The 24,378-nt window shown below is 48.6% G+C and overlaps 1 protein-coding gene across 3 annotated transcripts in view; it reads right to left on the reverse strand.

Moving 5' to 3' along the window:
• Positions 1 to 2,785: 2,785 nt before the first annotated feature.
• Positions 2,786 to 24,378, reverse strand: part of ADD2 (adducin 2) — a 98,053-nt gene continuing 76,460 nt past the window's right edge. For all 3 annotated transcript variants that reach the window (XM_073324932.2, XM_073324934.2, XM_073324936.2), the window contains 8 exons: positions 22,690 to 22,788; positions 18,772 to 18,948; positions 17,411 to 17,668; positions 16,035 to 16,154; positions 15,193 to 15,282; positions 13,711 to 13,876; positions 13,220 to 13,348; positions 2,786 to 6,087 (listed from right to left, as the gene is read on the reverse strand). In XM_073324932.2, the coding sequence (XP_073181033.1) occupies positions 5,771 to 6,087; positions 13,220 to 13,348; positions 13,711 to 13,876; positions 15,193 to 15,282; positions 16,035 to 16,154; positions 17,411 to 17,668; positions 18,772 to 18,948; positions 22,690 to 22,788 (1,356 nt within the window). In that variant the 3' untranslated portion in view covers positions 2,786 to 5,770. The remainder of the gene's footprint in view (positions 6,088 to 13,219; positions 13,349 to 13,710; positions 13,877 to 15,192; positions 15,283 to 16,034; positions 16,155 to 17,410; positions 17,669 to 18,771; positions 18,949 to 22,689; positions 22,789 to 24,378) is intronic.

The following is a 24,378-nucleotide window of genomic DNA, read 5'->3' on the forward strand; positions in this document are numbered from 1 at the left end:
TATTCAATGAATCACTTGTGAGGAATGTTGTATATATTCAGTAAAGTGAGTAATATTTACCAGTATGGTTTCAGCTCCAAATTAGGGTCAAATCCAAGGGCTATTATAGAGGAGATGGCCTTAAGCTGCAAGAATTTGGATTCAGATCCAAGCTTCATCACAGTTCAGGAATGATCAGACCTGGGGTTTTGGTTCAGGTCCCTTTCAGGCTATTTTATCTGACACTTCTAAATCATGTCTGGGGCTTGGCTTGGCTCCCAGTCACTTTGCCAGGCCTCTTTTGGCAGTTCAGGTTCTGGCATTCAGGGCTTGTTTTGTTTTTACATGCAAACTCATATGTAACCACTGCTAGACATTCAGTCTTAAACATAGGAAATCATGGCATTTCATAGGAATGTGGCCATAACAGATCAATGATCTATCTAGTCCAAGGGTCTGTCTCTCACAGTGGACAGTGCTTGAGAAGAAGGGATCAATACCTTGTAATTGTATCTAATAATGCAATACTTCCCCATACAAGGACAGTAGCAGTTTCTTTCTGATCCCAGTTGGTGAATGGCTTATCCCTTTTTAATTCCTATACTTTAAAATTAATGCTTATAACTAATGCTGTTTTGAAAGACAGTCTATTAGACCCCAGCGCTGTATGCTTCACACAAGTGAAATTCCCCCTAATTGAATGGGAGTCCAGATGGGGGAGGTTTAGATTGGATATTAGGAAAAACTTTTTCACTAAGAGGGTGGTGAAACACTGGAATGCGTTACCTAGGGAGGTGGTAGAATCTCCTTCCTTAGAGGTTTTTAAGGTCAGGCTTGACAAAGCCCTGGCTGGGATGATTTAACTGGGAATTGGTCCTGCTTTGAGCAGGGGGTTGGACTAGATGACCTTCTGGGGTCCCTTCCAACCCTGATATTCTATGATTCTATGATTCTATGTGTAAGGGCTGCAAAGAGAGGCATTAGAACCAATACTGAGTGTGACATTTCACTGAAGAACAAAAAGGCAGAAGCAGAAGGAATGAAGACTTATATTGATTTCTTGCTGCATTTCATGGTTCAGAATCTCATCGTACTTGATCTTGCATGTTGGGTTGTGGCCTTTACTGCCTAGTGTGATAAAAGCCAGGCAGCCTGCAATTTAGTAGACTGGTAAGATTAAAGATGATCCCCAGCCCCAGACTGCAAAATTTGGATCATGGGTTTTGAAATGGTCTCATCTCTGCCAGGGACAGGTCCAGCAAGAACACTGGATCTAAACATCCCTTAACTTTGGTGGTACCGGTGTCTATACCCAAAATACAGCTCTGAATTGGGCACATGTCAAGCTGACGCCAACCTTGCATCAGAAGGAAGGGGAAGGAAGTGGCAATCGGCCATGGTGCCATCAACAAACATATCCAAGATGGTAGATAGAAAACAAGAGTGGAGGAAAGCAGGAGTACAGAAGGGGTGAGAGGAGACACAAAAGAGCAATAGGAAAGAGGAAAAAGAAGAAAAGTAAAAAGCCTTAGGACCAAGCTGTGAACCTCTTAGGCATCTGGGGGAATGGTGACTTGAGACATTCCAAGAACTTAGCTCTGAGCCTTTCTTTATTTTCTTCGAAATACAATGTGGGGAGCCATATTACTTTTGCCTCTCCTCCCCATGATATTTTCAGGCATTAAGCCTAGCTCTGTGCACCTATTTATTTGACTTAGACACACACGCACACGCCTCCTCTTTTTCCTGGCGTTAATCCCATCATATGGGGTCCGCTCTACGTGTCCTCTCTCTCTCCAAAGCACTTTGCTCAATGCCATAGCTTCTATCACACCACAAACTACCATGTCTTCCCTTATGACATCCCACCATTTCTTCTTGGGTCAGCCTCTCTGTCTTTTCCCTTCAGTCTTGATCTCGTGGACTCTCTTACCCACACAATTGTCTAGACTGCGCTTTACATCACCAAACCATCTGAGCCTGCACTCCCTCGTTCTTTAGTTTATGGCTGTTACTTTGAGCATGTCTCTAACCTACATGTTCCTCACATGGCCCTTCTTGGCTTACCCCAGTCACCCATCTCAACATTTTGCTTTCTGTGGAGCAGACCATTTGCTCATGTTTTTCTTCTTTGGTGCCCAACACCCAGCACCATACCTTAAAACTGGACACACTACAGGGCAAAAATCAGAGCTGGTGTAAACAGGTGCAACTCCAGTTCAAGTAGCAAATAAGGAAGTCAATGGAACTTATTAGCTATATGAAGTCTGAATTTTGCCCCATGTATTAATTGTACTAAGGGTGGAATTCACCTCAGCATAAGACTCAGTCACCACTCTAGTTCCCAGTCCTGCAATCTGATCCACATGGCGTGTGCGCATTCATGTGAAGCCCCACTGGAGTTTGTGGGACCCCAGATGATCTGACTGCAGGACCGAGGTCATAGGCCCATTACTGTGACTGACACCACATAGACGGACCCCTTCACATGTGTCTGTGGAATCTGTTGCAGAAGAACGACCCAAGTTTTCAAGCTCTTTGGAGGCAGGGACCATGCTTTCATCTATGTTTATACAGCACTTAGTTCAATGGGGCCCCAATCCCGATCATGGGCCTCTTGGCAGAGTTGTAATTCAGATATTAAATAACAATAAGACATCATGGTCAATAATAACCATTGACTCAGCGGGATCACTCAGGGTGAAATTCTCTGGCCTGTGTTATTCAGGAATTCAGACTAGATGGTCATAATGAGCCTTTTTGGCCTTAAAATCTAACGGTAATAAGCACAATATCCAACAGTAAATGTTTATAGGTTTGGGCCTTTAATTTGTCAAAATCTGCCCATCGTGCATACAATGGATTTAGGCAACAGAAACTTAAGCCACAGCTATCCTCAAGAACCTGGATTTAATTTATCTAGCATACATGAACACCAAGAGTACATATCTAAAAGGTATGCTGTTTTTGCCATTGAGGTTTTTTTGTTGATTTTTTTTTCACGTTCCACATTTGCCAAGCATACCTAGTAACTTGCTCTTTAAAACAAAAAGATCTTGTGTTTTCAAAATATCTTCCCCTCCAGCCTATCCCCACCCCCTCCAAAAAAAAAAAAAGCAAAGCAAGATTTTGGTGCTTATTAAAAATTGCGAATCACCCCATAGTTCTGTATTAAGGCAAATCGTGATGCAAGATTGGGGAGCTGATTCCTTACCCTATGACGAAAATGCATCAGCTACTTTCTCAGTGTGGATCTTGCTAGAATGCACGTTCTTGGATTCCCCACCACAAGAGCCTTATTAAAAAAAGATTATTTCAAGGACATTTTGCCGGAACAGATGCTGTTACTATGAAAGGGAATAATAAATAACCATACCTAGTGTTCACATAGAGCACTTTTCAACAGCAGAGCTCAAACCACATAGGCAAATCTGAGGTACAGAGACTAATCCAAGGCCACCCACCAGGCCAGAGCTGGGAATAGAACCCTGGTCTCCTAAGAGGCAGTCATGTGCTTTAACCACTGGACCCCACAGCCTCATTCCAACAAAGATGAGACTCTGAAAACCACAGGGCTGGAACATTTAAAAAAAAACAAAACAATGAAAGTTGTTGCTTTTTTATCAGAATTTTTCCAGCCAGTTGGCTTCATACACATACAAATTAAGGATCCGGAATCACATCCAAATCCAAACTTCACTGGAGTTTGGTTTCACGGTTTCAAGTCCAGGCCACTACAGAAAGAGGGCTAGCTTCCTGATTTTACAGATCTATGGGTAGATGTTAGAGATGAACCTGAACCAGAACACCGCATCAGTATACAGACTACAATATCCTCCTAAGTCAGTTGTTCTCAAGCCTTCCATTCTGTGGACCTGATGACAGAGAAAGATTTCTCCATGGACCACCTCTTTCCCAGCTTCTCAAACCCACCCCCCACTCCCTTGCATGGTTCTCCAGGTGCCATTCTGTGGACTAACAATAGCCCATAGTTTGAGAACGGCCACCCTAAGCCTTCAGGGTCTGAGCCAGCTCCCATTTAAGCCAATGGAAAACCTCTGTTTCAATGGGGCAAGATCAAGATCTCATTTGGTTAGCACCCTTAATGCCAGAGTCCTAAAAGTGACAGAGGAACATTGGCCTGTTTATCTCCTTTAACTGTGGCATGACAGGTTAGATATTAGTTCAACCTTTCTAACTATACGGATGGTTAAGCACTGGAACAGGTTACCGAGAGAGGTTGTGGAATCCACATCATTGGAAGTTTCTAAGAACAGGTTGGACAAACACCTGTCAAGGATGGTCTAGGTTGACTTCATCCTACCTTAGCATGGGGGGATGAATTAGATGATCTCTCGAGGACCCTTCTAGCCCTATATTTCTAAGATTCTCTGAACTGGAAATTGTAATAATCCTCAACTGTCGGTAACTTTGTCTTATTTTGAAGAGAGGGTGAAGGTTAGAGATGGGGGGAGGCAGGTTAAGCCAGTTGGCAATAACATGTCACCGGAGTGAACTCGTGTTTCATTTTCACTCTGGAGTTGGGGGTTGGCGGGAGGGGGCGGGTGGGGAAGAGGGAATGTACTCACAGCCCCTCTTCGCTGCCAGTCTGGAATGACATCTGCCGAGCCAGCGGAAGCTGAACACAATGAAAAGCGCTAACAGGTCTCATATCTGCATCACAGCCTCGTCTAAGTGTAATTAATTAGTAGCGCAGCAAGTGGGGGTGAAGTCGCATTTTCTATAGGCTTTTCATTCTGCAGTGATTATTACAGGAGTGATATCGTCAGCATGCATTTATTCCAAACTAACAAAGTAGCACTTAGTGACTGAAATTTCCTTGCTTCTTAAACTTAACACAGAGAGTTCCTGGAGGCTTTTTTTCCTTCCCTGCTCTTACCACTATATTTATAGTGGGACACGTTATCTTGTGTGTTATTCTGGGGGAGGGATTTGTGTACTTCCCCACCGACTGAGACACAATAGTCATTTCCAAGAGGCTTCACTACCGCAGCAAATGGATCGTTAGATAACTTGGTGTCACCATTCTGGCTAGAAAGGAACTTGAAGATGGCTTGTTAGCCTAGGTGCAAGGTAGTCACCCAGGAAGCAAAAGGTCATGGGTCCACAGCCTGACCCTTCCTTCTAGGAGAGCAATCCTTCACCTTTGGGTTTTGATAAATTGGATGGTCTCCATTTGAGATTATACAGTGAATTGCAACAAAGTAATTAGCCAGGATTCCACTGCAGAACTGGAAAAAAGGAATCAAGCATTGTCAATGTCCCCTCCTGTTTCGTGAGGGTCTGTTCTTGCACCAAATTATTTCTGAAAGGTGGCCACGTGGGCTGTAAAGGTAGCAGCACGTGGAAAGACCTCAGCCCACGGGAAATAAATGGTTTGGAGCATTAGCGCTGTGACGAGGAGGAACTGGTACAGAGAACCAGTTTTACAGCTTGTGAAATTAGTGACTAGCTCCCTTGAGCAGAAAATAAGGACCACAATCATTCCTAAACTCGCTTACTTCTTCAAAAACCGGTTTAACGGGGAATGATACATCTCACGCCATGGGTACCCATAAAATTTGCCTCATTCCCCCCAAAGTCTAGGTGTTGTCTCAGCCACACGTATTACACAGGAGTCATTCCGGGACCCTCAACCTCTGGTTCTATCTCAGCACAAACCATTCTAGGAGAGGCAGCTATTGGCTATCAGCTTCTTCTACTGCTCTAGTAACCTTGGTGGGTGGGGGAGAAGGAAGGAGGCAGCAGGAGGAGAAGGCCTGGAGAGGAATCAAGATTCAGCCTTCTCCTTCTTTTTGCCTTTTTTCAGGAAGGATGGGGTCCGGAATTTCTTCTTCTTCTTGGAGGGAGATTTGGATGGTGAGCCTTCTGGGGACACAGGCCCACTGGTGATTGACTCGGTTTTGTCCTTAGGGGCATCTGGGTCAGCATCTGTGGTTGTGGTCATCTGGCTCATTCCTTTGCTTAGGGTGTCTTCTGCAGTTTGGTCATCATCTTTCCCATTCACAATCACTGCTGCCGGCTGCGCCATCTCTCCAGCAGCAGCGGGATCAGCAAGGGCTGGGCTGGTGTCCGTCTTCTTAGCACCTTGACAAAAGAAAGACATAAGGCATGAGGATTTATGGAGGCAGGGTCCCCCATCTCACTAGAAGGACTACTACTTTGTGTGGCTAAAGGACCGGATCGCCTGGCTTTGCCATACAGATGGAACAGCTGATTGCTTTAGGGTTGCTAAAGATAAGGGTCAGCAGAATATCGAAGAAGTGGTTTCAACTGGGAGACTGCCGGCTAATAAGGGGTGGGCATTTTCCAGCTTGCCTAGAGCTAGCCCTGCGGCCTTACTATAATCATTCCACCAGAGACTTCAATGAGGATACTCTAGATTGACATTAGTTTAAATAGAAGCAGAATCTGGCCCACGCTGTAAGGAAATTGTCATGGCCTGATTCCCTTCTCTCTGACACCATCGTAAGTCCACTGGGCCTGGCTCTCCTATGCCGTGCACTTTGGGTATTTATACATCTCTGCAAAGTGGGTGTGATCTGAAGTTGGTGGTGTGTTTCATCCACTTTGCACAGGAGCTGCAGAGCAGTGGGGAATCAGGCCCATGGTATTTACACAGACTAGACCATATCATGCTCCCATTGAATGGGAATTTGGCCCTTGATTTCAAAAGAAGCCAGAGCAGTTTTGCTGTGATGGGGAGAAAACAGGACACTGATGGGTTGAGACAATATGGCCGGGAAGGAACATAGACTATCAGAGTTGGAAGGGACCTCAGGAGATCATCTAGTCCAACCAACCCCCTTCTCAAAGCAGGACCAATCCCCAATTTTTTTTGCCCCAGATCCCCAAATGGCCCCCTCAAGGATTGAACTCACAATCCTGGGTTTAGCAGGCCAATGCTCAAACCACTGAGCTATCCCTCCCCCCAGGGATCCTCTGACCCAGATTGATTTCACATGTCCTAGAGCTGGGGAAAGAGCTTGTGCTTCATGTTGCCTCCTTGGTTTCATTTTCCCTCTTTGAATGCAGGCAGAGCTAGAATTCGCAACTAAAGATACGTCTACACGATAGCCACTGCAGTGGCGGAGCTATGCTGCTAAAGCACATGTAACATAAAGCATATGTAGCACCGTGGTGTAGACAGTTCCTACAGCAGTGGAAGGGTTCTCTCTCCAAGAGGCTGATGGAAGAATCCTTCCGTCGACCTAGCCATGTCTACACCAGGGGTTAGGTCAATCTAATTACAGTGTTCAGGGTGCAAAATTGTTCAGAGCCACCAAGCAAGGTAGCTAGGTCAGTCTATGCTTTACGTGTAAATCTGGCCTAGATTTAAAACCAGAAGTCTCTCAACTTCCTCCCTGGGAAAAAGAGGTTGCAAATTCCATCTACAGCAATCCGGAGAAGAAGGGGTTATTGCTAACCGAAGACAATGCCCAACAGCAGCAGATTGGCCGAGGATGGTCAGAACTCCTGGAAGCCTGTCTGCTAAATGAGCTGTACATTTAAACAGTGCTAAGGGTATCTAGGCACTTGGGTTTTCCATTTGCTCACACATGCTGTTTTTTCTTCCGAGCCCACAAACACAGACTGGGGTGTGTGTTTTGCAAAGGGCTTCTTTTGCAACTAGTGTTAATGAATGATCCTCTTTGACAATGAACTCAGGAAGCTGTGTTCTGGGAAGAAGCAATTAAACAATTGCATGCATGCCTCTCTTCTCTTTTCCTCTTCCTTCTCCTCTCCCTCTCTCTTTTTTCCCCTTGTCCCGTTAGATTTCTTTATTGGATTTACCAAGAGAACTATAATTAACACACCAGACTTCCATAGCACTTTTCAACTAAGGATCCCAAAGGGCTTTACAAAGAGGTGCTGAGCCACCCAACGCCCTTGTGAGGCACACAATATGATTTCCGTTTTACAGATAGGGAAACTGAGGCACGGATCATTTCGGCAACTTGCCTAAGGTCACACAGTGTGAGGAATAGAACCCATGTATCCCCTGCTCTAATTGCTAGACCGCACTCTTGGCTGATACTTGTCACAGCTTGTGTAAAGCCCATGCAATATACGTAGCAGAGCAGCGGTTCCCTTTGTACATATTCATCATGAATATATTGCTCCCTGGCTGTTTTGCCAACAAACTACCTTTCACTCCTTCTGCATAGGCAAATATGGGACACGTTTAAAACGGTGATACAACGGCTTGGGTATTTGCCGGGCTTGCTGGTTTGTCACTGGGATACAGCTAGCATCGAAATATGGATAACATTTGATATGGTGAAAGCTGGATCTCCCCTCTCCAAACTCCCCGCGCCCCCCCAGAGGCTGGCTGTAAGGACACATTAACCTTGCTAATTCAGACAGTGAATACAGTTTCTGCAGGCATCCCTGCCGTGATTCCATAAGGGTTTGGGATAGAGCGCAAACGGCATGGAGGAGGAAGCTTTCTTTCCAGGGCCTGCAGAGCAGAGAACATTTGGAATCAAGCAGTCAACCCCTAATCTTGGCTGCTCTCATTTGTAAGGCCTGGCTCTTCGCTTGACTCCAAGCCTGCCTGCACCCCCACTCAGCGCTCCTTGACTTAGAGCACGATCCTGGCGGGCACAGAGAGGTACTTACTCAATGCGTAGTGCTGTCTCTGCTGGGGTTGTTCCTGTGACTAATTGCAATGAATGAAGGTGACAGAATCTGACCCTCAAGATGTAATACAGTTTAGAAAACCCTGGGGCTTGTCTATGCAGAGACCAAGGGTATGTCTACCTTTCAAGCTGGGGTGTGGATCCCAGCTCAAAGAGACATACCTGTGCTAGTTCTGAGCAAGCCTGTGCGCTAAAAATAGATTGCAGCTGAAACTAGGCACCCTGAGTATGTATCTGTCTGAGAGGATCCTGGGATCTTGAACCGATGGGCTCTCAGCCACTGCCGCATCCACACCACCACCTGCCAACTCGTGACTGAGGAATTGGGAGCCCGAAGGTGTAACACTCCACTAAGTGCACCAGCCACAGGGACCCGACTGGAGACGCTCTGGAGTCCCTGACTGGGCCGGGTACGCTACTGAAGCCAGGAAGAGACACGAGAAGCGGTCTGTGCGACAAGGTGGATCCTGGCTTGCTGCTGCCACAGCCCCTGCTGTCCGCTACTTGGCTCCTGGTCTCATCCTCAGTTCCTGACTTTGATCCTGCTCTGTTCCCGGCTCCTGCGCTCAGTCTTATGCCAGTCCCTGAACCTCGTTGCTCCAGTTTCCGACAGCTCTGGCTCCAACCCTAGGCAACGGCTCTTTGTTTCTGACAGAGTGCTGATCCGTGGCTTTAGCTCCTGTTTCCTGTCTGACTTTCGGCTCCGACACCTGGCTCCTGACTTCAGACTTGCCCATTGATCTCCGGTTCCTGAACACTGTGCTGCCTACCAGCCAGACTGCCCACGTCCCAGCCACTAGCATGGTCTTCCACAGCCCCTGACACTGTCCGAGACACGAGAACGCCCCTCCACCCACGCTGCTGTGTTAACTTGATGAGAGGTGAGGTGAGTATGTCTCCTCAAACTCCCAGGTCAAAGTGTAGACATATCCTTTGTGCACGGCAAGCCAGGGTCTGAATGTACCATGCACTAGCCTGCCGTGGACTAAGTCACCACATGGACCCAACTACCATGCATGCCAAGTTCCAGAGTGCTCTTTGATGTACCCCAAAGCACACCACGGAACTTTTAGTGGGCGGTAGCAGACGAGCACACTCTACGTTCATACCCTGGCTTGCCCTGCACTAAGTCTCTGCATAGACAAGCCCTTACTTCCGTCCCTCCCATCACAGGAGATTGGTCAGAGCCGAGAAAGCTCCGAAATCTGAAGCAGACCGGAGTCCATCTGTAATTTTGACTGAATCAAGCCCTAAGATTGTAGCCTACTTAAAACAGTAACACCCATCACTACGCAAAGGTATGCCAGTCAGTGGCTGGAGTGAGAAGTACTTTGGCGAGAGAAGCCCAGTGCCGAGTCCTGAGAACGTACTCGTGTAAGAATTCAGCCACACATTTCCAAGTAAAGAAATAATGCAAAGGGGTAGTAAGCTGGCTAGGACTGAAGAATGAAAGTAGCTTCAGCTCTCAGACAGGCTGCGTATTCAGTACATGGGTGAAATTTTTCAGCTGAAATTTAACCCCCCCCCCCAACAAAATGCAGATTTGGCGACGCTAAGACATTTCACGAGATGTCAGTTTCACCAAATTGGTTTGATAGGGGAAAAAAACAAGTGAAAAATGTTCTGAAAAAAATCTTTGCCTCTGTAAGATGCTCTCACATTAGGCGGCGTGAGGAATGCAACACTGCATCACCCCCAGACCCTGCGCTCTGCAATATCCTTAAACATACACGGCTTGAAACCTGCCCAGACTCTGGTCTCCTGCATGGCAGAGAGGGAGCTGCTAGGTGAAACGGTCCCTAGAAGTATCTATAACATCGATTTTTTTCATTTTACCACCCCTGACCCAAGTAATGACTTTCCATCAGAAACCTCATCAAATTTTAGAGCTTTCCTTTTTCCATGCTGTCCTTTAGGACACTAAAGGCACAAATTGTGTATGCAACAGCAGAAAGTGATATGCACAATGGGAAGCGATGGGGGAAAGACAGAAGAACGGCAAGAAAAGCAGCTTATAGCAAGCGTAAATTGCTTTGCTGGCCAGTTTTGATGCGGGTCATTTGAACTCATAGTCATTCAGATGGCCATTGTTGGTGTTTTGAAATCAGTAAGCTAGGACAAAGCTCTGCTCTCAGATCCGCCTGGCAGATCTTGAATTTGATATTCCATTCCTCCCCCATGCACAGATCCCTCACTGATAGAGTGACCAGATGTCCCAATTTTACAGGGACAGTCCCGATATTTGGGGCTTTGTCTTACATAGGCACCTATTACCCCTCACCCCCGTCCCGATTTTTCACACTTGCTGTCTGGTCAGGCTACCCACTGAGCTCAGCGAAAGTTCTGTGAACAGGGCAAGAAGAAAACTCTCAAGCCCTCCTGGGTAGAATTTTGTCCATTAAGCAGATTTTGTGATCTTGGTGCGGTGCTCTTGAGGGTGGGAGATTCCTTCTACAAAGACCTGAGGCTACAGCTAGCTCCTTTTTACAGCATTCAGGACTATCTTTAGGTGGAAGAGAGATAGGAGATAAAAATGGGGCATAAAAATAAATCCTTCTCAAAATCTTGAGCAAGGAAAAAGTCAGGGCAACTCTTCTGAAACAGCATATAAGAAAGGAGCCTTTCTTAATCCCTCTGAAGTGAGAAGCATCAGCATCTTAATAGAGGTCTAAATCACACAGTTGGATGGTCAAATCAGCACACAGGCAGGTGAAGTGGGAACTTTCGAGTATCAATGCTTACACACAATGGTGAAAGTTTCTAGAGAAATGACAGATAGAATTGATGAGGATAATAATAATGCTTTGCTCTCGTATAATACTTTCCCACAGTAGATCTCAAAGTGCTTTACAAAGCAGGTCAGTAGCATGATCTCCATTTGTAAAATGGGGAAACTGAGGCATAGAGGGGGGAAGTGAGTTGCCCTAGGTCACCCAACAGGCTAGGGGCTGAGCCAGGAATAGAACCCAGGTCTTCTAAGTGCTGCTCTGGTGCACCGTCCAGTAGGCCACCCTGCCTCTGAGCCTAAGCGCTGACTGAAACAGCCAAATGCAGAACATGCAGGTTCTATTAAGGTGCCCAACATTTGAAAACTGGTTCCTATTGGTCTCCCATACAACGAAAGACGGATACTGGGCGAACTGAAAGCTAGCACATTTGGATGCTTCTCCATGGAGCTGCATCCCTGCTGTGAACGTATTGGAAGATTTTCCCCACCCACCCTCTATCTCCCCTGTGAGAAGCATCCCACCTCCCGCAAGGTGATGGTATGTGAGCTTAGAAAACAGCCTCTCTATACTTACTACAGTGACAAGTATTCAGAATCAGAGGTAAGTCCTTTGATGAAAGCAACACATGGAAAGAGAAAGGAAGAAATTGTGGGGACAAACATACACCAACACAATGAGACACAATGCGACACAATGAGAACAATAAAAAACGTAACGCCACCACATTGACCTTCATGGACCAGGTCATGTCTTTGCCTAGGACAGCCAGATCTTCATTGTCTCCAGTGATCTGCGCATCTGATTTGAGGAGCATGCTAATAACTCGCACTATTTCTCTTCCCGCATTATGCCCAGCTACTGATTAACACAACACTAACGTGTTTTGATTTTATCTATCTGATACCCTCTGATGGTATTACGTTGCCTCTGATCTTACACTGAAATCCAAGGGAGGACATATATATATATATACACACACACACACAGAAGAACGGCAAGAAAAGCTGTTTATAGCAAGTGTAAGTAGCTTTGCTGGCCAGTTTTGATGCTGGCCATTTGAACTCATAGTCATTCAGATGGCCACTGTTGGTGTTATATATATATCCTAATTGGATTTCATATATATGTTAGAATTGGAACATATATCTATATATCTATACATCTCCTGCCTTGGATTTCAATGTAAGAGCAGAGGCAACATAATACCATCATATATATATATGTATGTATATATATATATATATATATGTATGTATAATGTTCTGGAATCTTTGGGACCAACTCACACACATCTGACTAACCCAAAGCCCACTGGAGTTAGTAGAAAGACTCCCATTGATTTCAATAGGGTTTGGATCAGGTCCATAGCCAACAGTTTCTTATGACACGTATTGTTCTGCTCACCGGTTGCGCCTCGTTTCAAGTTGGACTGCCAACACTTTGGGGCGGGGGCTGTGTCTTTCTATGGGTTTGTACAGCGCCTAACACAATGGAGAGCTTATTCCGGGTGAGGGCTTTGGGCACGGCTGCCGTGCAAATAATAAAGAAATAGACACATCTTCGTTCCAAAGGCCTCTTGTGTGATTTGTTGGGACAAAGGTGGCGCAGAACTTATGGCCATAATAACCCACCCTCCTTTTAACAAAGAAAAGGAGGCCTTTCTACTGGTGGAAGATGCCCCTCCAAGCCTACAGTATGCCCAGGCCTTGCTGCCCATGTGACAGGGCTCAGGTTTATCCCAGGATGCAACTGCAGGAACACTGCTGCATCCACCCTAGACAGTACCCCCAAATGCTTCAATTCCTGCCATGCAGCATAACCACCACCTGGCACGGAGGCTCAACTTACCATCTGAAGACTTGGCGGGGGACACGGATGGGCTCTTTGGTGGCGACTTTGTGGGGCTTTGCTCCGGGGAAGCGGAGGGGGACTTCACCGGAGGAGCCTGAGATTCCTCTACGCTCACGTCTCTCTCACCTAGGAGCAGAGAAGACATCCAAGTGCTATGTAAAAAATGGGGGATGAGATCCCAAAAGACACACTCCTTGCCTGTCTTCTGGGTACGGCTAATTGGAAATATTTCCTCCAAGCCTGAATGTTTTGAAGACGTATCGGTTTCCATAGGAAGGGTTTTCTCAGAGCGCTGTACATACACAGGGCACTGGCCAGGGATGTGGGAGAGCCAGAAGCAAGTCCCTATTCTGCTTGATTCAATCTGGGAGGAAAAACTCTGCTCTGAACCTGGATTCCCTGGCCAGTGCCCTAGCTAACCCCCCCCGCAACATACACACACTTCACGTGACTGAACAAAGCCATAGCCGCTCCCTCCGGTTATTTACCATCTAATCCCAGTTTCTTTCTTTCCACCTCTTTCTTGTACTCCTCCAGCTCTTGGTCAGTTAGCTGGCTGAATGGGTTGGGAGGCTCTGGCTCGGTCGGTATCTCCTCCTGGGATACTTCTTTTGTCTCCGTGTCTGCTTTGGAAGCCAGGTTACTCTCCGCAGACTGAAACCAACCGCAGACATGACATTGCACCATCAGCACAAGGGTTGGGGATATGGTTTAGTGGGTTTTATGGGCCATCTAACTTAAGCTAGCGATCCTCTTTTGTCACGGACCGAGGCTCAGTATTCTAGGAGCCCAGCCCATGGCTTAAGTGTTTGTTTTCACAGATGCTGATCCTGATCTGCAGGGAGCACAGCCCCACATCCAGCAGAACTGATGCAATTCCACCATGCACAAGGGGAGCAGGTTATGGGGAAGGCACATAACCCCTGCGTGACATGAACTCAGCTCCAGGGTGGGAGGAATACCTTAGGGGGCTGCTATGGGGGGTTGGGCTAGTGGATCCATTACTCTGTGTCTCCACTTGATACTGCCAGCCATGGAGTTGGGGCACAGCGCAGCTTTAACAGGGTCGGGGCAGCTCCACTCCAACTCTGAGCTGGGAGAGAAGCGCCCCACTTCAACACCAACACATCGCCGTCAGGATTCCCCTGATCTGAGCTCCATAACCGGAGCTCGCATGCTTATTCTGCAGAGAAGGACCTGGGGGTTATGGTGGACGAGAAGCTGGATAGGAGTCAGCAGTGGGCCCCTGTTGCCAAGAAGGGCTGTTGGGCTTTATTAGTAGGAGCATTGCCAGCAAATCGAGGGAAGCGATTGTTCCCCTCTATTCGACGCTGGTGAGGCCATATCTGGAGTACTGCGTCCAGTTTGGGGCCCCTCACTACAGGAAGGATGTGGACAAATTGGAGAGAGTCCAGCGGAGGGCAACGAAAATGATCAGGGAGTCGGGGCACATGACTTACGAGGAGAGGCTGAGGGAACTGGGCTTGTTTAGTCTGCAGAAGAGAAGAGTGAGGGGGGATTTGATAGCAGCCTTCAACTACCTGAAGGGGGGTTCCAAAGAGGATGGAGCTCGGCTGTTCTCAGTGGTGGCAGATGACAGAACAAGGAGCAATGGTCTCAAGTTGCAGTGGGGGAGGTTTAGGTTGGATATTAGGAAACACTATTTCAATAGGAGGGTGGTGAAGCACTGGAATGGGTGTTACATAGGGAGGTGGTGGAATCTCCATCCTTACAGGTTTTTAAGGCCTGGCTTGACGAAGCCCAGGCTGGGATGATTTAGTTGGGGATTGGTCCTGCTTTGAGCAGGGGGTTGGACTAGATACTTCCTGAGGTCTCTTCCAACCCTAATCTTCTATGACTTTATTCACCCTTAATCCACACATGACTTCTGCCTCAATCGGCAGAGAGCAGGGATGTTTACTGCTCTGTAACTTTCCCCGTGAAGCTAGCCCCTTCGTTAATAAGAGTACCGGACTCCTGCTCTTCTCTGCTATCACGCTGGCTAAGAGCTGGGACTGGGGTCCTGCCGATTTCACATCCTGGCGGTTTTGCTCCCGAATCTGTGGGTGAAAAATCAGCCAATAAATAAAAAGAGCTGAAATAAAAGTCTAGCCTAGCTGGCTTAGGGGCACGGTAATAGATAGAGCGGGCCTTGAATTGCCACTGCTTTGCACCTCGGAGAGACATTTACACTTGGGCTAAAGTAGTGTAAAAAGCTCTTTGCACCAGTACCAAGGAATCAGAGAGTCAAGCACAGAACCTCTCTCTCCCTGGCTGCCCATCTGAATCCAGTTTAGCTCAGTAGCGACTGAATGCTCTTGCCATCCAACGCCCGGTCCTTGGCCTACGTGAAACGAGTCAGCATGTCTCAGCCCCGTTCCTAGAGGACAGGGAGGTTGAGCGTGACTCTGGCACTATCTGGAACGTCCGCCTCAGCCAGGAGGCCAAGCACCGACTGGGTCACCGAGTGAATTTCCCTCTGACCTAGGGGTGGTTCATTCCGAACAGGGCTGAATCGTGTTTACAAGGCAGCGTTGGGGAAAGGGTATATGGCAAACTACCCTTGTGCCTGCTCTGGTGGTGAACAGAGGACTTCAAAGTTGCAAGTCTGGACCTCGCCACCAGCACTAAACTTGTTAATATAAAATGAAGAGAAAAAGTAAAAAGGAAGTGGGTCATCTGTTCCCCCATCAGCTGCAGGAAAGTCAGGTCACTGGAGTCTCCAAGGAATCTACTGATTCTCGGCCACCTGGAAACTAAGACTTGCCGTAGAGCATGGGGTGACAAGAGAGACATCTGAGAGCTGACACACCTTGTTCCTCATTTCCAGCACTTCCTGTGGGTCTGTATAGAGAGGCACAAATTGGTTGGGGTTTTCAATTCGGATCGGGGTCCCGCTGCTGGTTTTTTCCACCTCATCGGCCTTCATCCACTGGCCCGTACCGAGGATAGGTAGGGAAAGAGCAAAGAAAATGCATCAAGCCCGGAACTGCACTATCATTAAGATCCAGGAGAAACATGGGCCCAGCCTATGGGTTTCTGACCCACCACAGAATTTCAGATGTTCCAAATTTTGTAGACATTCAGAGCTGGGCAGAATCCCTTACGGAGAAAGGAGCCAGCTGCAAGATTCAGGAATCTGAATTTGGATTCAGATCTAACCCACCCCCTTCCTTGATGTTCAAGGTTTTGGTTCAGCCCATTCGGGTTCAATTCCACACATCTGGATTCTGGTGTGTGCCACTTCAGGGTTTTGCCTTGACTTGTGTCTACTAAGCAATTGTTAAATCCCTGTCCAAATGTCTATCTAGCTTAGGAACTTGTAGGGTCCCCAATACCATAGCATCTCCCCACCTTTAATGTATTTCTCCTCCACGCTCCTGTGAGGCAGGGCAGGGCTATTATCCGATTGTACAGATGGAGAACTGAGGCTAAGTGACTCGCCCAAGGTCACACAGGAAGTCAATGGCAAAGTAAGGGATTGACCAGGCACCCTCACCACTGGCCCACTCTTCCTGTCTATGCCCCAGGTGACTCCACTCTGTTGGAAACCCCAGCTGGTTAGCGCATCTTCCAATAGAAGAGGAAGGTGAACATTGTGGGGGGCAGCAGGGATAGCTCAGTGGTTTGAGCATTGGCTTGCTAAACCCAGCATTGTGAGTTCAATCCTTGAGGGGGCCATTTGGGATCTGGGGCAAAAATTGGGGAGTGGTCCTGCTTTGAGCAGGGGGTTGGACTAGATGACCTCCTGAGGTCCCTTCCAACCCTGATATTCTATGATTTTTATACAGACCAGTCGCCAATTTTGGGAGGGCTCCCCATGGTACCTGTTGCTGCTGGAAAGCAGCTTTGATGCCTGAAAGCCGAGGGGTTGTTTTCAGCGATGTGTGAACTGGTTTGAATACAAACTGCCTCTTCCCCCCAAAACCTTCCCCTAAAACCTGAAGGTAATGATTTACAGGCTGTCCTACTCTGGGCCTGGCCTGAGCCCCAGTTACTCTGGGAGAGGCCGTGCTTGGGGTATACCGAGTCCAACCAGAAATATCATGAGAACGTCTAGATTGGCTCCAAGCATCTATTGGGCCTTTCAACTCCTTACCCGCTGTGCTCCGCTGTTGTGGAGGAAGTTGGCCATGTTCCTTTATGACAGTGCCTCAAACTCAGGACACAAAGCGCATTCCCCCTTACCGTGGTCTTAGTCCGTTGGCTGCCCACGCTTCTCTGGTTCTCCTCAGCTACGTTCACCCGTAGGTAAGTGTTGGGCGTGTTTAGCCAGCGGGTCTTCTCCTTCTGCTGCTTCTGGGCATGCTGTCGGAGGGTGGCGATGGGAGCACCCTCCTCCTCAAAGACGAATGCTGTGACGGTGGCAGGGATCAGCACATCACTTTTATGCTTGGTTTTCTCCTGCACAAAGGGGTGCCGATACTTGTAGCCTGTTCGGTAACCCTGGAAGGACACAAACAAAATGCTTCTTTACTTGGAAAACTCTAGGGCAGAGGTCCCCAAACTGTGGCGTGCGCCCCCTTAGGTGGGGGCGGAGGGACGTTCAGGGGGCGTGGCTGGGGCCCAGGAGGGAGTGCCACCCAGTTCCGCTCCTGGCCCCAGCTCCAACTCCTGGCCCTGCACCCAACTCCAGCTGCCGGCAGCGCACCCACGGTCCTGGCTGCTGGCCCCACGCCCAGGGTCCCGGCCGCCAGCTGTGGCCCCAGTCACCAGTCCCCTTACCCAGGTCTGCGTCCCCTCCCTGAGCCACGTCCCTGACTCCGGGAGGGGGGTGCAGACAGGGATTGGGGGAGTGCGAGGTTAAAAGTTTGGGGACCACTGCTCTAGCTATTAGGACTGGGCAAAAAATGGGGGGGGGAAACGTTAGAGAAAAATGCCACAGGGTTCAAACCAGATCTAGTGCTTGATTTGATTCTGCTTTTTCCCCTTTTTGCAAAACCACTGAAATTGTTATTAACATTTTTTGTCTCCTCAAATCCTGGTTTTTAGGAATGGTTTCAGTGAATGAAAGTTTTGATGATGTCTGCAACAACATTTCTGATACAAGAAAATTTTAAAAGCGTTGCAACAAACAAACAAACCCCAGAATAAAATTTAAGACTGTCGCATTTAATGGTTTTGAATAAAGGCCATTTTGTTTTGAAACAGTTCTTCATTCAAGCATTTTTGGCCAGCGGTGCTATCTGCCCATCTCCCTGTGGTCAAACAAGGGCTATCTACAACCTAGATCTTTGCCTCTTCCCTCCCAAGACTGCTGTAAACTCGCTCCCCCAGAGGCAGGAAGAGAGCACTCATGATGCCCCGAACTGGATCTGTAGTCTGTTCAGCTGGCATGCCTGATGTTTCGAGGCAGAATCCTTAGCAGGAAAGCAAATTGCTTGTTTGGCTTGGAACACATCCCGTGAGATGCTGAAGATGCACGTCTACACTGCAGCTGGAGATGTGATCCACAGCTTGTGTAAACCTGCCTGCACTGGCTCCAGGCGGGTGGAAGGGGAGTGTGGAGAGCGAGTAACGGGTCACCGCTAAATCGGCTGGAGACTCACCAGGTTGTCCAGCATTCTCATGAGGGCCTCAAACTCATGCTCTCCCAGGCGGCTCTTCTGCATGGGTCCGAACGTGCTCCCGGCCCATCGGACTGACCCAACGTCGTGGGGCCTGTACTTCTCCCGCTCCAGCACGATCAGATTCTCCACTCCCCCAGCGCTAGACAAGGCAGAGACCTAGAGCAAAGCACAGAGACGACAGCAACACAGGAGCCGCTGGGGAAGCCGCTGAGAAAGGGCCAGGTTCTTGGTTACGCGCCACCCCCGTTTGCTCGGCAGAAAGGGGAAGGATTCTGGCCAGCAGAGCATTCCCTTGGTGGAAGGGAGCTCCTGAATGGAATAAAGCCTCTACAGTGGACTCCTGCAGCAGCTACTCGCCAGCCCAGCCTTCGGGGCGTGCCAGAGTTACCCTACACCACTGGTCCCCAAACTTTTTACCTTGCACCCCCCTTGCCCCTGTCCGTGCCCCCCTCCCACCCTCTGGAGCCAGAGGTGCAGCTCTGGGAGAGGGGGACACAGACAGGGGTAAGGGGGATAAGGCTGGGGCCACAGCTGGGGCGGGTGCAGGGCTGGGAGCAGAGCCCCGGGCGCAGGGCCAGCAGCGGGGGCCAAGAGCAGAGCCCCTGTGCAGCACCTCACCAGGAGTGGAGCCTTGGGCACGGGGCTGGCAGCTGGGACCAGCAGCGGAGCTGGGTGGCACTCCGTTCCGGCCCCCCCATGGGGTCTGGCCCGGGCCCCTGAATGGAAACAATGTCCCCTGCCCTGAAGGGTTTGCCATGTGAGACCCTAATCCTGCCAACATGCATGTTACTCATGCACCCGGATGGTTTGCAGCGTCGGTCCCAATCCACGTATTTACGGATGACCTTTTCCACTCCTCAGCTGACGGCACCGAAAGAGCAGCGTGGCGCTTGCCCCGGCATTGCTGTATTTCAGAAGGCCTAGGCACACATGTAACAGCCCCCAACCCCAGAGCGCTCCCCGCCTGCCAGCCACAGAGGCAGAGCGCATGCCAGTCTGGAAACAAAGCCAAGCAGCCTCGGGAGTCACTGGGCATTCAAATGCCGCTATTGTGCTGCGGAGTTAATGAGGAGAGAGTAATGAGTGGGGGTGGAGAGGACAGACAGGGAACAGGCAGCGGGGCCCATGAGTAGCAGGAATATCCCAAAGCCCTTTGTCAACAAAGCTGCACGTGGGAAGGAGGCAGTCTGCAGAGGGCATGTATTCCCCGCCCTTCACCTGCAGGTGGCTCCTGCACCAGGCCTCAGCAAGCGCTGCTGACCTCGTTTCCCCAGCTAAAGTAGGTCGGCGTGCAGAGAGGAGGACAGCGGCATTTATAATAAACGTCACCGACGGCCAGCAAGCTGCCTAACCAGCGCAACCAAACCCGCCGCGTCGTTACAGCCGCGTCAGCAGCGCGTGGGAAGAGCCGAGCAGAGCAGGAGAAAGTTATCATCATGTTGCATATTCAGGCTTTGCTGACAAGCCACTGTTTAAAAAGAATCAAAAATCGAAAACCAACCCACAAAGGAAATCGACAGTAGCTGTAGGTGAGGCCACAAGAGGTTTGGCTGTAGGCACGGAGCCAGGGCAGAGATCTGAGCACTGGTGTCTTCAGCGATTCCAGTGCCGATAACAGGGCCAACCTCTGAGGATTGTGGCATCATCCCAGACGTGGCCATATCACCCCTTCCGTGCATGGAATACCTGAGCAGCTGGACGACTGTCCTTTCTTAATGCAAACCCTTCCTACAGACCGGTTTACTCCATGTGGCCAACAAGAAGCTATGAACCGTCCAACCCCTGTTTATTCCCTTTTCTGTTCTTCCCAGTGCCTCCTGCTGACTCTGGCTGGTTTGTTCAGATCGAGACAGATGCTGTATTGTTTTGCGTGCTATGTTTATGGGGATTTGGGAAGCCTGGTGAGGGTCTGAGTTGGTGACAGAACTGAGGGCGTTTGCCTGTTAACATTCTGGGTGGCTAATGTTGATTACCCGAGGGAGGTTAGGTTTCTAGATGTGCTGATGGATATCGTTATCAGATAGAATCACGTTTATGATGGTCGTGCCCCTAAGGATCAGCCAAGAGATGGTCTCCACTGTAGTATTCCCCATTCCCTGCCCCGAAGTGCTTACAAGGGAAACACCAAGACAAATACATGGTGGGGGAAAGGCCATAACACACAAGCAGAGTGAACAATGTGGTGGCAGCCAAGGTCATGTTCCAATTTTGGGTTTAGTTAGGAGGGGATCAGCTAAACGGAAAGAAAAGAGAAGGGAGAGGGAGCATTGAAAGGAAGGAGAGTGAGGGGGACACGGCAGGAGGGAAGAGGGTAAAAGTGGCAGGTGTGGAGTACAGCACTGGTGCCCTTGGATGTTTTTAACATTTGTCAAAAGCCTCCAGTGTGCCGGCAAAGCTCTCTGCTCTGATCTAGGCCTAGAAATGAATCCGTGGCATTGGTAGAATGGATGGTGCTTGATAATAAATAATAATCATTTTAACTACCATAACAGCAGTGCCAATGTCGTGAGGGGTTGGAAGCCAAAGACTTTTTCTGGATATGGCTCAGGTTGAAACTGGCGACACCATGGTCTCAAAGCGTTTGAACAGGTGCACCTAGATGGTGTACTGAAGGCAAATGCTCCCAAAACTAGCCCAGCAAACACACACTACGCCTGAAATACTGTCCCTTGCCACGTTACACCCTCTCTTCTACTGTGAGCTCTTTGGGCCCGATTCACATCGCACATTGGTTTTTACATGGGTGTAATGCCATTGACTTTGGTGGCGTTATTCCTGATTTATGCTGGTGTTTGCAAGATCCAAATCAGGGCCACTGTCTTTTATTCATCATGAAAGCACGACTTACGTTTATGGCACCGTATAAATAATGAACAATAACCGCAATCACTACTTTTGCATCCCCATTTGAGCTCTTGCTGAGCTCTGAAGGCTTAGAGGGCGAGGTTTCCAAATCAGCATTTGCTAATCTCTGCTCTCACTGAAGTCAGTGGGAAATCATTTAGGCTAGTGCCAAACACTTCTGAAAATCCCACCCCAAACCAACAGTCAACAGCGGAGGAGAAAGCAAAGGCCCAGTTCAAGTTATTGAGCAAGTAACAGGGCAGCAGCTGAAACTCAAGGCTAACCTGGGAGTGACTGAAAGCCACGACCGTATATAAAACTGTAAAAAAAAAAAAAAAAACCACACTGGAAGTTTCAGAGTAACAGCCGTGTTAGTCTGTATTTGCAGAAGTTGGTTTCTGTCCTGAAGTCTGTTCCAGGGACTGCCCAGTAGAGGGAGATAAATGATCAGTGCAATGCAGCCAGATTGAATTGGTGTATTCCCGGCAGCATTCTCCTAGGGCGCAAACCCTAATCTGCTCCTTGGGGGACATCTCCCCAGGGTCAAAACAAGATGTTGCCATCCTGCAGCCCACCATCTACACCAAGCACTTGAGTATTTCACAGTTGTGGCTGGAAATCCTGCAAGATGTAGCATTTGGGATGGAGGCTTTAGAACGCTGGAGTTTATACGATAGTGATAACTTGCAAACACAGGACTCATTGAGTCTGGTACAGGGGGGTTTATAATGATCCTGGGTCTCTCCCCATATTAGGCATACCAGACACAATGCAGTCCTGTCTTAGCAAGTTATCACTGTGAGTCTGTCTGTCAGTCTATACTGGCGGTAGGGAAGGGAAAGAGAGCAAGTCGTTTTGTCTTTAGCTTATGGGAGACACTCCAACTCTACAGTGACAAGAATCATAAGTACCTAGGTGGCTGGTTAGATGGAATATTCACCTAGATTACATAGCAAGCAGAGTAACAAAGCATTGTAATGAGACGCGACCTTGGAAACACATCAACGAGGGCGGATGCTCATTCCAAGTTGCTGCCCCAGTGGAGTCGCTCACCTGGATCTCACAAGCAGCCTGCAAGTGAAAGGTTTTATAGAAAGCTTCCTCCACCGTGTCTCCCAGAGTGATCACGCCGTGGTTTCGCAGCACCAGGATCTGCGGGGAAAATGAAACACAAGCTAACACAGTCCTTGCCAGTGAATGCATTTCTTTCTAAAGAGGCTCAGAGATACAGTCCATCGACAAGTCTGGGTTTTTGCCCAGCACCTGAAGGTCCCTCGAATGACTTGCAGGCTATTTCAGCTCACATTCGGAATGACAGGTTCTGTAAAAAGTGACAGCAATTTAACCCCTTTGTAACTTCCCAGATGTTGAGTAGTTCTGATACTTAGAATCATAGAATCATAGAATATCAGGGTTGGAAGGGACCTCAGGAGGTCATCAAGCCCAACCCCCTGCTCAAAGCAGGACCAATCCCCAATTAAATCATCCCAGCCAGGCCTTTGTTAAGCCTGACCTTAAAAACTTCTAAGGAAGGAGATTCCACCACCTCCCTAGGCAACGCATTCCAGTGTTTCACCACCCTCCTAGTGAAAAAGTTTTTCCTAATATCCAACCTAAACCTCCCCCACTGCAACGTGAGACCATTACTCCTTGTCCTGTCCTCTTCCACCACTGAGAATAGTCTAGAACCATCCTCTCTGGAACCACCTCTCAGGTAGTTGAAAGCAGCTATCAAATCCCCCCTCATTCTTCTCTTCTGCAGACTAAACAATCCCAGTTCCCTCAGCCTCTCCTCATAAGTCATGTGTTCCAGACCCCTAATCATTTTTGTTGCCCTTTGCTGGACTCTTTCCAATTTATCCACATCCTTCTTGAAGTGTGGGGCCCAAAACTGGACACAGTACTCCAGATGAGGCCTCACCAATGTCGAATAGAGGGGAACGATCACGTCCCTCGATCTGCTCGCTATGCCCCTACTTATACATTCCAAAATGCCATTGGCCTTCTTGGCAACAAGGGCACACTGCTGACTCATATCCAGCTTCTCGTCCACTGTCACCCCTAGGTCCTTTTCCGCAGAACTGCTGCCTAGCCATTCGGTCCCTAGTCTGTAGCTGCGTGTAACTTCACCTGGTTTATTGGCCATTTCCTTCTAATCCAATCTATGTGGCACTCCTCTTGCTGTGTCTGGTCTCAGAAAAGCTTTACAAACATTTATGAATCAAACCCCGGGTATTTCAGGACACAGGTGGGTAAACTGAGGCACAAAGCAATTGGGAGGCCCAAACTCAAACAGCAGGGCAATCACCCAGCCAGCTGTAGAACCCAGCCTTCTCAGCCTGGTGCTTTTGCCACATGACGGGCCCAAACCTCACAACACGTCAGAATGTGAAGCCCCGACAGGACCGCAAACCAGAACCCAAACCCCAGCACAGGACCCAGATCTGAACGCCACCTCTTCGGCCCATCTCCAATGAAAATATTACTGGGTCAAACCCATTCCTGGAGCAACTCATAAGAACGGCCATACTGGGTCAGACCAAAGGTCCATCCAGCCCAGTATCCTGTCTACCAACAGTGGCCAATGACAGGTGCCCCAGAGGGAGTGAACCTAGCAGGTGATGATCTAGTGATCTCTCTCCTGCCATCCATCTCCACCCTCTGACAAACAGAGGCAAGGGACACCATTCCTTACCTATCCTGGCTAATAGCCATTAATGGACTTAACCTCCATGAATTTAT

This window comes from Lepidochelys kempii, chromosome 26 (genome assembly GCF_965140285.1).
Source record: "Lepidochelys kempii isolate rLepKem1 chromosome 26, rLepKem1.hap1, whole genome shotgun sequence".
NCBI lineage: Eukaryota > Metazoa > Chordata > Testudines > Cheloniidae > Lepidochelys > Lepidochelys kempii.